Source organism: Phlebotomus argentipes, unplaced genomic scaffold (assembly GCF_947086385.1).
Source record: "Phlebotomus argentipes unplaced genomic scaffold, Phlebotomus argentipes genome assembly scaffold_4, whole genome shotgun sequence".
NCBI lineage: Eukaryota > Metazoa > Arthropoda > Insecta > Diptera > Psychodidae > Phlebotomus > Phlebotomus argentipes.
In genome coordinates, this window is record NW_026776174.1 from 9,998,634 (window position 1) to 10,010,592 (window position 11,959).

Sequence of the window (11,959 nt, forward strand, 5' to 3'; positions counted from 1 at the left end):
ATCTTAAATGACAACAGACATGCATTTATCGCACCACCACAAGCTTTTTGTATGTTAAGAGAGATTTCTCCGATTCACTGTAAATTTTGTACAAAAAAAATCTATTATAATTTAATTTACTCTTAAATAGCGTCTGTAAAGTATAAACTTACCAGCGAGAGAAAGACATAATTTATTGTAAATCCGCCATAATCGAGAATTTAATGCGGAAGACATTATAGTTGGAGATGAACACAATGTTCCTAAGCGCTAAAACACTCCCCGAGCATTTATGTTTTTGGCAAAATCTTGTTTTTGATACATAATAAAAGATAATTTCTTTGAGTTACATTATATTTGTCTACTCTACCACATTTGGGACATCAGGATATAAGGGAGTTTTACTCGTTCTCCTGTAATATGATTTATTTTTTAAATCTAATGGTGTTTAGATTTCAGCACCAGTTGTTACGGTGTCTCTAGAGGGGAGCATCGGACTCCGAATGGTAGCTTTTGACTCTGGAGAACCGCAGCGGAGGATACTGATTGGGAAGCAACTCGAAATCAGTCGTGAACTCGGTCTTGTTCCTGAATTGGATGACCTGAAGGGTCAATGAGGAAGAGAGCTTATGAGAGAGTTCCAAGAATGGCTCGCATGAATTACTCACAGAGTATTGTTTCCACTCCAGCTGGCAGAATCTTCTCTTGGCTGTCGTGAGGATCCTCATCTCCAGATAGAACGTGTTGGCATCATTGTCGACGTAAAAGTTGGGATGTCTCTTTGATTGGATTTTCTGCCTCCTCTGGCCAGATCTCTTCAAGACTATCATCACTGTCTCGCCATGAAGTTCATACTCACCAGCCAGGACTTCCTTCTTCTGCGGTGTGCGACTCTTCAGCTTCCCCACGCAATTAATCGGCTCGTCCGGAGTTGTTAGCATCAAAACTCGACCCTCAGGGAAGAATCTTATGTACCTGTAGTACTCAATCAGATGCACCGGGCGGTAGAACTGGTCCTGGAAGCTGTTCTCGCCGTATCGCAAGTAGCTAGTCTTGCTTATGTAGCACCCGTGGAAGTTCACCCGGTGGCGCTCCTGGTACATCTCGCGCCATGAGATGTAACCCATGCCCTTTGGCGAGCCCACACTCACGCCCCAAATTCTAGAGCACGCCAGGCGCCACAATTCCGGATCCCGGGCGCAGATGTAAAAACCGCGGCACACCACAGACAGCTGCTCCAGCATTCGCACGTCAAGATCTCGGGAAATTACCCACTTGAAGATGTACAAGATGATTTCAATTGGCAAATCCGAAAGATGGGCACAAGTTTGGAGGACTTTCTCATCTGCTACACGTTCGCAGACCTTTCCACAGCGTCCCAGAGCATTCTGGAAGGCACAACTGTTAGAATATTCACATTGATATACCGGATAATTGTACCTGAAAACGCAGAGTTAAATCTACATTGGACAAATCCTCCTCCTCAGCTGGACTTTCTGGCAGTTCTTCGCTCTCCTGATGAGTAACACCTGCTTCGGATGGCACTTCATCCTCTTGCTGAGCCAGGAGAGGTCTCACGCGAAACTCTATGTCTGGCACGAGCTGCACAGCCCGTCGATAGTGATGAATCGCCTCGAAGACCTTCCCAATCCGCTCATATTCAGTGCCCTGGAGGAACAATCGCTCCGCTTCAGACTCTTCGCTCTCCTTGTTCAGGTTGAGGCCCACAAGAGCAGCCTGCGATTGCTGCAACTCCTTCTGCCACGTTGTTCTGAACTCCTCCAGAAGAGTCTCGTTGGTGTGACAGGAGGAAGAAGATTCCTCGTCGCTCTCCTCATCGCCAGCCACTGTTGCCATGGTGGACTGATGGGAAAACAAGGAACTGCACTTAATATTTGCACTGGACACTCAAATAATCCCTACTACCATTGCAGTTCCAGGAATTCCCTGGATCCCAAGAGGTGCGCAGTCAAATTTAGTCGACTAGTTCACGGTCAGAATACCGGATAACAGAGCAAGATGAAGTGCAGTTGTCGAGAAGAGAGGTGGCCAGCGCACTGGTTATCATAATGCTCAGCCCTTGATTTTTCGCAAATAGATGGCCAATTTCACTTCCAAATACAGACTTTTCCTTTCTTTTCCTGTGACGTTTCACTTCAATCGCGAGACCGAATAAAACTCTCACCGACTTTTTAGCTATAATTCCCACCAAGTCGAACTCAACTTCCCCGCGAAGATTTTGCACAGTGTATCGTTAAATTCTTGACGAAGACTGTTGCGGTAACACTTCCGCTAGGCGGCGCAGTGGGTTGGAATTCCTCCGTATTGATTTGTGGGGTGTTTAGGTGGACGCATTTTATCAGTGATTTTCACCAACAAAGCAGTCACCCAGAAAGGTGGAAGAAAGGTAAAAATCTCCCCCAACTCATATTCTCGCGATATCAGGTGCAGTTCAATCATTCGGTGTGTTATCTTCCTTGCAATGTGTCAAAGAAAAAATCCTGCTTGTCCCCCATCGTCAGCCATGTTGCTTCGCTGTGGTTTTTCCAATTGAAAAATCGAGTTCATTTGGCCAAACACAGAAAAAGTGACCTTTCTCGCATTGGCAATTGCTTAGAGAACAAATCAGCCGCCCAATTGGACCTCGAATGCGATTCCTCACGCTGAATATTGGGCGTTTTTCTCTGCCAGACGGCGCGATGATGGGGCCCACTTATTGATTTTTCGCTCGGAGGCTTTTTCCTTATCACTGAACAATCAGGAAGCAATTGTGACGCAGGCAAAACAATATTCTGGCGATAAACAGTTCAATTGAGAGAAATTGGCACTGATCTGAGGTTTGTGAGTCAGTCTGGGAACTTCTGGGAAACGTGACGTCACTGGGTGAATTTCCAGTGAACTCGTGGCGAGAGTTCGGTGGCTTGAGGCTCGCGTTTGCCATCGCAATTACCACCAAAAATCGTCTATTTACAGAGAAATAGCGTACTAAAAAGGCCTTTGATAAAGTCATTCACGGCTGGGGCGATAGAGATGTTCTCAAGTTGCCAGATGTTTTCTCCGCAGAGGCGGAAAGAGGTCACAAGACGGCTGTCCAAAATCGGGGATTAATTTCCAATTGATAACTTATCAGTGGGACTAATTTGGAATAAATCCAAGCATTGCATAAGGCGAACCCTGAGAGTCACGAGCTCCTCGCCAATGCCAACGGAATCTAGGCTTTAGTGTAGAGTTGTTCGTGCACGGAATTCAATCAAATTCGTACGGTTTGGAAGAGGAGGTAAAATTCAGCTGTCATTTTAGAGAACTTCTTAAAATCTATCAATAAGTATTTCGCTTCTTAAGTATTCCAATGCTTGCGAGAATCGAGCGTGCGTAAAGTGTCAATCATGCGTAAAGGCTCTAAATGAAAGATGACCGGAATGTCTAAAAAGCGTAATAAACACCCAGTAAATTATCAAATTAGCTAAATCATCGGCTGCTTTATTTGGAAAATTTGAAAGAAATTTACAAAGCTTTGTTTCCCAATGAGATCAATAACTTGGACATATTGTGATTCATTGGGGTTTATCTTAGTCTGATTGCTTTATATGATTGCTAATTGGTATGCCTTAAAGCAATACTCTTTCCTATTCGCACAGTTTCAGGGAACTGCTAGAACCACTCTTCGTCTTGAGATCAATTGACGGGGCGAAACATCAAGATGGGTTCGCTGTTTCGGAGCGAGGAAATGACTTTGTGTCAATTGTTCCTCCAGAGCGAGGCGGCTTACGCCTGCGTCTCTGAGCTGGGAGAATTGGGACTTGTGCAATTCCGCGATGTGAGTGATCTTGCGGTGCAATTTAGAGATGGTTTGTCAAAGTAACTGGTGCGTTTCTCTTGCAGTTGAATCCCGACGTGAACGCCTTTCAGCGAAAGTTCGTGAATGAAGTGCGGCGGTGTGACGAAATGGAGCGCAAGCTGCGCTACTTGGAGAAGGAGATCAAGAAGGATGGCATTCCCATGTTGGACACTGGCGACAGCCCTGAAGCTCCTCAGCCAAGGGAAATGATTGACTTGGAGGTGCGTGTTGAACATCTAATTAGATTTCTCTATGTCGTCGTGTGCTCATGAGGAAAAGCATTAATTTCAGGCGACCTTTGAGAAGCTGGAGAATGAACTGCGCGAAGTCAATCAGAATGCCGAGGCGCTGAAGAGGAACTTTCTAGAGTTGACAGAGCTGAAGCATATCCTGAGGAAGACCCAAGTATTCTTCGACGAGGTAAGTGAGCAGTATTCCATGAGCTACCGTTCAATCATTGCATTTGACTATATAATAATCATGCGATAATGCAACATTTAATCCCCATTTTCGCGTGAATGACAAAATATCGTGATGATATCATCCATCATGTCTTCATTGTTCATGGATTCTTTTATCATTTCTTTTATTATTCCTCAACTCATTGGTTGAAGCTACATTACATGAGAAACATGATTTTTTCTTTTCTTTCTGTAAATGCGCGATAACGAAGGATTAGCCTGGCTATGCTGGGCGAATCTCTCTTATATGCCATGTCTAATCAGAACTTTAACCAATGCCAGCTGTACAAAAATGTGATTTTGGTTTATTGGATGGAAAGATTGTTTAAAAAAAAATGGGGAAAATGCATGCTAGGTGACACTTTGGACAATGATTGCAAAATGCTGGAGGGAGGAGGGCATCTCGTGTTCAACTGATAAAAAAAGAAAGACAACACAACTGAGAAAAAGATGACAATTTATAGTTTTGAAATGATAAAATTCTCTACACTTTTTTATACACACCAAATTATTATTTTTATCTTCTCACATTTTGTGTGGATTTTCCGTTAATTCTTCCAATTTATTTTTCTCCATTAATTATTATATATCAATTAAAAGAGTAAGTTATTGTTTAAAAATCAAAAAGTGATGCTTTTAAGTATGACAATAAGAAGCTTTCTCTTTCTGTTTCGCATGCAAATATGCTTTTGTTTTGCTTGCTTTTTCAATTGCGCCAATGGAATACGAAGAAAAAAGTGAAGAAAAGAATTTTTACTACAAATTACTTTATCCAAATACCTTTTTCCATTGAAGAATATTATTGGCACGTTACTAATTCATTTTCATTGTTAAATTCATTTTCTTGCATTCTCCATGCGGCAAATCAAAGAATTATAATTTCCAGCCAAAATGCTTCTTAACCCAGTTGCTTTGCATGATTCTGAGTTGTTGTACTTCTGTTTCATTGTGTTGATAAATTTTTATTGTATATTTTAGTGAATCTTTTCTGATGTGAAAAATGAGAAAATTTCTGACCCCGAATTTTCTCATTTGAGTTTTTCCTTTTAATATATATATATTTGTTTCTTCTGAAGAATAGAATTGTCTTAGGGTAGATTTTAGTTGAAGAGCTAGTCAAGTTGATAAAAAAATTCCTTTTTCATCCTTCTGTAGATAAAAGATTGATTGCTTTTGCACAAACTTCCTAAATTCAATTTCCACTTCTTCTTTTTTCCCTTCTTTTGAGCTTTTTTTATTGGTATGAATATTTTTTTTCTACCTTTTCGTTTCGCTTTTGTTTGCAAACACTTTTTGAGCACATGTTTATTTTCCCTCTGACTTTTCTTCTGTCCACATTCTTCTTTGCACAAAGTATAGCGATGAGTTCAGGGCAGAGGCAATGATTTAGGACAGTGATCCCGATGGACGGGAGGCTGACGAGGCAGGGTTAGTGCTATTAGAGGGTCTATTGATTGATAGGGACTGTAGGGGAGTTTGGGGTCAATTTTTTCGGTTGTGTTGCCACAGGCAGGACCTACCTTTGTCATGCCTACGATAAGATCCCGCTATTATCAGATGGCGGAGGCGAATCGAGAAGAGGAGCAAATTCAGCTGCTCGGAGGCGGTGAGGAGGGCGTGAGAGCGACCCAAGCGCAGGGACAAAACCTCAAGCTTGGGTAAATATCAACGTTTTACAATCAATTTCTTTTGACGAAGAAGGGAATTGTGGAAAAGGATTACTAAAGAGAGAAAGAGAGAGAGAGAGAAAGAATTCATTGGAAAAGCATACACACAGGAAGAAGACAAGCTTCAGCTATTCTTTCAAATAACTGCTGCTCTTGTGTGTTGAACTAACACATGTTTTATCTTTTCTTTTGACTTCTAAAAGAAAACTATCTGAAATGTTGTATTTCATTGTGTATGAATATTACAGCTGAATTACACTGATGAGGATACTCAACAATTTGATAATCGTATAAGGCAAGAGTGTTTTGTTGCGTGATTTGAGTTGCAAGAGAGAGAAAAAAAACAGAAGAAAGAAATTATAAGTTTTATTTTACCCTCATTTCGCGCAATGGTTTTTTAATTGAATTTAACTATCCATTAATGAAGAAGAAAAATCGGAATTGACGTCTATTGGCGAGATTTTTTTTTACAAATATAATATGAATGGAAGAAATCTCTGAATAGTTAAAAATGCACATAATATTTTGGTTGTTATGAAAAAATACATTATATATAATATGTACGTAGTTTAATTTGCACAAAAACTGTGGTGAGCACAGCTATGCTTGTATTTCGTTTTTCTCTTCTTTGGCACTCTTTTTTGGTTTCTTTTATGTCAAATTGCTGCTTTTAATGTAATTTTTTATTTCCTGTTGGTGTTGGAATAATTGGTATTTGTGTGCTTATGATGTGGTGTAGAAAATGAGGCTGCAAAATGTGTGTGTGTAAATTGTCTAACAAAAGAGGCTCTCTAAATCAATGGTAATGCATTCGTTCTGTACATACACCACATTTATTCCTGCAAATCCTTATCACATTTTTTTGTTTTCTTTTAGGTTTGTTATCTCAATATCATCCTTCATTTTATTATTAACCCTTCTCATGAAAAACAAATTGTCATCAATTCTCATTTTTTGATTTCATCTTAACCCCAACAGTGCAAAAAAAAATTCAAGGACACGAACACAAAACCACATATATTTGTTGTACTTAAACATTATTTTTAGCTGTAAGATTGCGATATTGTAAGTTTAAAGTTGAACGTACAAATTTGTAGCAAGAAGGTGGTATGAATACCACAGAATCCATGACGAGGGCTTTGATCACGGATGAGTCTCGGACTGGCAATGCAATGGGCACCGTGCAATTAGGGTAGGTATTGAGAAGATTGAGGAGTGGTCAAATATAGTTGCTTTTTAACACTGTAAATTTGAAATTTACTAAAAAAAACAAACAAGTAAATTCTCTACATAGGAACTAAAGGTTAACCAGTATAAAAGAAAAAAAATGAGTGATTTTTTCAAGTGATGATATTCTAAAACACTAACAAAAAAGAAAGTTTTGTTTTATTTTTAGGAAAAATCTCTTATTATTATCTAACATTGTAGTGAGCTTTAAAAAATAATTTTCTCTGTTTAGATTAAAAATAAAAAAAAAAGAAAAATAATAGAGCTAAAAGAAAGTGTAAAATTGATGAGAAAGGAAATGCGATTGTTATAATAATATTTTATCATTTCTTCAACACACACACAACACAATTGTTAATTGTGATTATAATATGGATGAATTGCGATTAGTTTTCTGGAAAAATCGCAAGAGCCTGAAGAATTCCTGCCATGGTCAGTAACACAAAGTGTAACAATTCAAAAATTTATTCTATTTTGAAATATTCAGTGGATATTTAGTCACATTTCTATTCATTCATCACCTGTTGTTGTTTTTTTTTTACCTCAAATCTCTCACACACTATCGAATATGTCCTTTTTGTTAACAGAGTTCTTATCACTTAGTGGGCGTTAATGTTCTATCATTCTTCTCTCTCATTTATAAGTTTTGATTTTGCTAAAAAGCTTCTTTTTTATTTGTTGATTTTGTGATTTAGCTACTTTTTTTTGGCTTCAATGTGCTTCTTCCGTGATCGTCCTTGTTTTTATTTTATTCTTGATTTCCTTTTTAGATATTTTTGCTGCACATTTTTATTATTCCTTTTACTTTTGGTGACTTTAAATATTCTCTATATCTTCGCTTGTTTTCCATTTTATAGTAATCTCTTAATGTGTATTCATAGACAGTGAGACATTGGCAGTAAAAATGGCAAAGTACTTTTGTCTGTCGAAGGACTACCCAACTCTGTAGGTCTTTCAATCGACACTGTCAATGTTTCACTGTAGTAGAAATATTTCTCAAGTAAATTTCTTTAAAGTAAAATTTAGAGTAACAAAAAATTCATAGAAAATATGTGCATTTTTAACATGTATAAAATAGTCATTGATCAATCGAGATGTTCCGTTTTGAAGAAGTTCGAAAATATATTTTTTTTTAAGAGACAGAAAAGAGAATAGAAATATTGTCGAATTCTTTGTAAAATACTAACTCTCTTTAACATCCTTTTTTATAACCTTCTCTTTTTATGATATCTTTTTTATATATATTTATAAATTGTTGTACATTGAATGAATTAACAATTTGATAGTTTCATGACATGAGAAATGTGTTAAGAAAAAAAAATTTCCTCTATTATTCTGAGATTTGATGACATTTTGGTGAGATAGTTTAATTGATGAATGTTGTAGCTTTGTGGCTGGAGTGATTTTGAGGGAGAGACTGCCAGCCTTTGAGAGGATGCTATGGCGCGCTTGCCGTGGAAATGTCTTCTTGCGTCAGGCAATGATCGAGTCCCCGCTTGAGGATCCGTCTAATGTAAGGACAAAGACTGCTTGTTTCTTTTGAGAAGTTGTTGGGAAGAAGTTAATCGGTTTGTGTGTCTCTTGCGCAGGGCGACAATGTCTACAAGTCGGTGTTCATCATCTTCTTCCAAGGCGATCAGCTGAAGACGCGCGTGAAGAAGATCTGCGAGGGCTTCAGGGCCACACTCTATCCCTGTCCCGAGGCACCGTCCGATCGTCGCGAGATGGCCATGGGTGTGATGACGCGCATTGAGGATTTGAACACTGTTCTGGGCCAGACTCAGGATCATCGGCACCGTGTTCTGGTGGCGGCGGCGAAGAACCTGAAGAATTGGTTTGTCAAAGTGCGCAAAATCAAGGCAATTTATCACACGCTCAACTTGTTCAATCTGGACGTGACACAGAAGTGTCTGATTGCCGAGTGCTGGGTGCCGGTGTTGGACATTGAGACCATTCAGATTGCGCTGCGACGCGGCACTGAGCGGAGTGGCTCATCTGTGCCACCCATTCTCAATCGCATGCAAACATTTGAGAATCCACCAACGTACAATCGCACGAACAAGTTCACGAATGCCTTTCAGGCGCTCATTGATGCTTATGGTATTGCCAGCTACAGGGAGATGAATCCGGCACCGTACACCATAATCACGTTCCCATTCCTGTTCTCCGTGATGTTTGGCGATCTTGGTCATGGCTCTATCATGGCACTCTTTGGCTTGTGGATGGTGCTGAAGGAGAAACCATTGGCGGCGAAGAAGAGTGACAATGAGATTTGGAATATCTTCTTTGGCGGCCGATACATCATCTTCCTCATGGGATGCTTCTCCATGTACACGGGATTGATATACAATGATCTCTTCTCCAAGTCAATCAACATCTTCGGATCACATTGGCGCATCAACTACAACACCAGTACAGTGATGGAGAACAAACAGTTGCAATTGGATCCGGCCGGACCGGATTATTTGCAGTATCCATATCCGGTCGGCATGGATCCGGTGTGGCAGGTGGCGCCATTGAACAAGATCATCTTCCAGAATGCGTACAAGATGAAGATCTCCATCATTTTTGGTGTGATTCACATGATCTTTGGCGTAATGGTGGGCTTGTGCAATCACAGATACTTCAAGAACAAGATGGCCATCTACTGCGAATTCATCCCACAAATCATCTTCTTGGTGTTCCTGTTCTTCTACATGGTTCTGATGATGTTCATCAAATGGGTGAGATTCTCAGCGGCCAATGATGGAGCTTTCAGTGAGAATTGTGCTCCCTCCATTCTCATTACCTTCATTAATATGGTTCTGATGAAATCTGTCGATTGGGATCCGGAGAAGGATATCTGCTCACCGTACATGTTTAGTGGTCAGGGACCGCTGCAGACTTTCCTCGTGCTTGTGGCTGTGCTGTGCGTGCCGTGGATGCTTCTTGCCAAGCCCATCATGATCATGCGCTCGCGCAAAGAGGGACACCACCAGCCCATCGTGCCCACGGAGAATGGCGATGCCGAGAATGGACTCAATGCCCAAAATGCTGTGGGTCAGGCCACCGGACCACCAGCTGGAGGCCACGAGGAGGAGGAGGAGATGTCTGAGATCTTCATTCATCAGGGCATCCACACCATTGAGTACGTGCTCGGCTCGATATCCCACACTGCATCGTATTTGCGTCTCTGGGCGCTGTCGCTGGCCCATGCTCAGCTCTCTGAGGTGCTGTGGAACATGGTGCTGCAGGTGGGCTTGAGGCAGGACGGCTGGGTGGGTGGCGTGGTCTTGTGGGTGGTCTTCGCCTTCTGGGCTGTCCTCACGGTGGGCATTCTTGTGCTGATGGAGGGCCTCTCGGCCTTCCTGCACACCCTCCGTCTGCATTGGGTGGAGTTCCAGAGCAAGTTCTATGCTGGTCTCGGCTATGCCTTCCAGCCATTCTCCTTTGAATCAATTGTTGATGTTTCTGGAACGTCTGAGGAGTAAAGAAATTGCACCCGTATCGAATATACTTGCACTAATTATATCAATGGAAGAAAAGATAGATTCCCAAAAAGTTGGATCGCTTAATGTGTTTTTGTGGCTCAAATTCAGAGATTATGTAAAGTGTCAATAAATGTTTTGCTTCATTCAGAATTTTATTTCACTGCTGAAATCCCATTAGTTTGTCAATTTCCTCCACAATTCTGCCAGGATCGCCTTTCTCATACTTCTTGAGTTTGCTTGGATCGAACTCGCGCAGAGTTTGGCAGAGGGACGCCGGAATGCACTGCACCAGACAGTTTTCTGACGCCAGCTGATCAGCCAGTTCCGTCTGATGATTGTCCATCAGAGTGTCATTGACCACCACGACGAGGGCTTTTCCGGCGGCCAAAACCTCCATGCAAGTTCCAGCTCCAGCATGACTGATCACCAAATCGGCTGCTCTAATGCAATCCCGGAAGGCATCGGAATAGTGGAAACTCTTGGTGGATAAGTCTTTGAATTCTGGAATGAATTCCAAATCATTCTTCCCGGATTGAACAGTGATTTCGTGGCACTTCAGGCGATTCTTCAAGATTTCTACCATCTCTCGTGTGTTTACGGCACTGATTAGTTCGGGAAATGACGTCGTGCCAACTGAAATGGTGAGGAAATTAGATATGTTGCCTGATAAGAAGTCGAAAAAGATTATACCTGTAACTAAAACCTTGGGAAACTCCATAATTTGAAAGCTTTTTTCCAATAAGAATTTTATTTTCTTGCGGATGATTTTATTTACGTTTTGTTGACAGTCTTATCAAGGCTGCCAACATTTCATTGTTTCCCGGTTGATGTTAAAGTAGTGACGAAAGCATTTCAGTGCTATCTCTTATTTGATTCTAATTTGATTTCAGAGTCAATTTTGCATTGAATATAAAATATGAAACATACGCAAGAATTCTAGATAATACAGAAAAATTATGGAATTTATTATTTTTACGCACTGTGTATGTAAATTATTTAATTTTATGTAGTTCAGCAGGCATTTATATATTACATCTGATATACATCGAAATGCTTATTGCGATTTAAAATTTAAACTTCTATGAGTGGTTAAATTCAGAGATATTGTTCTATTTACCTTCGTTTTATCACTTAAGAAAGGTGAGATATAATCGCAATCTACCGTATTCAAATGGATTACAATGAAGACTTTTTGAAAGAAGATGCAGATATGTAACTTCTGTGGCTTTGTGAATTCATTATCACACAGAGTCTGAAGGCCTTTGCCATATATAATGTCTGAGTAGTAAAATTGCTGACCGAATTTACACTTTTTTG

The 11,959-nt window shown here is 40.4% G+C and overlaps 3 protein-coding genes across 7 annotated transcripts; 1 reads left to right on the forward strand and 2 right to left on the reverse strand.

Moving 5' to 3' along the window:
* Window positions 1-314: 314 nt before the first annotated feature.
* On the reverse strand, window positions 315-2,168 carry LOC132258836 (F-box only protein 9). The gene is made up of 4 exons (XM_059756337.1): window positions 1,906-2,168; window positions 1,420-1,842; window positions 648-1,367; window positions 315-581 (listed from the first exon to the last, which is right to left on the reverse strand). The coding sequence occupies exons 1-4, from the start codon at window positions 1,906-1,908 to the stop codon at window positions 459-461; spliced, it is 1,269 nt and encodes a 422-aa protein (XP_059612320.1). The 5' UTR covers window positions 1,909-2,168; the 3' UTR covers window positions 315-458.
* A 91-nt stretch (window positions 2,169-2,259) lies between these two features.
* LOC132258835 (V-type proton ATPase 116 kDa subunit a 1) lies at window positions 2,260-10,792 on the forward strand. 5 transcript variants are annotated; one of them, XM_059756333.1, is made up of 8 exons: window positions 2,260-2,386; window positions 3,618-3,796; window positions 3,862-4,038; window positions 4,109-4,237; window positions 7,043-7,137; window positions 7,563-7,604; window positions 8,559-8,685; window positions 8,762-10,792. In XM_059756333.1, the coding sequence occupies exons 2-8, from the start codon at window positions 3,680-3,682 to the stop codon at window positions 10,640-10,642; spliced, it is 2,568 nt and encodes an 855-aa protein (XP_059612316.1). In that variant the 5' UTR covers window positions 2,260-2,386; window positions 3,618-3,679; the 3' UTR covers window positions 10,643-10,792. The 5 variants fall into 5 exon arrangements, with proteins under 5 accessions (XP_059612316.1, XP_059612314.1, XP_059612318.1 ...); XM_059756331.1 differs by lacking the exons at window positions 7,043-7,137; window positions 7,563-7,604 and adding an exon at window positions 5,788-5,936; XM_059756335.1 differs by lacking the exons at window positions 7,043-7,137; window positions 7,563-7,604 and adding an exon at window positions 5,836-5,936 and having other exon boundaries at window positions 2,261-2,386.
* Window positions 10,786-11,443, reverse strand: LOC132258838 (UDP-N-acetylglucosamine transferase subunit ALG13 homolog). The gene is made up of 2 exons (XM_059756339.1): window positions 11,333-11,443; window positions 10,786-11,275 (listed from the first exon to the last, which is right to left on the reverse strand). Exons 1-2 carry the CDS (start codon window positions 11,358-11,360, stop codon window positions 10,800-10,802), a joined length of 504 nt encoding a protein of 167 aa, XP_059612322.1. The 5' UTR covers window positions 11,361-11,443; the 3' UTR covers window positions 10,786-10,799.
* Between the last annotated feature and the right edge of the window lie 516 nt (window positions 11,444-11,959).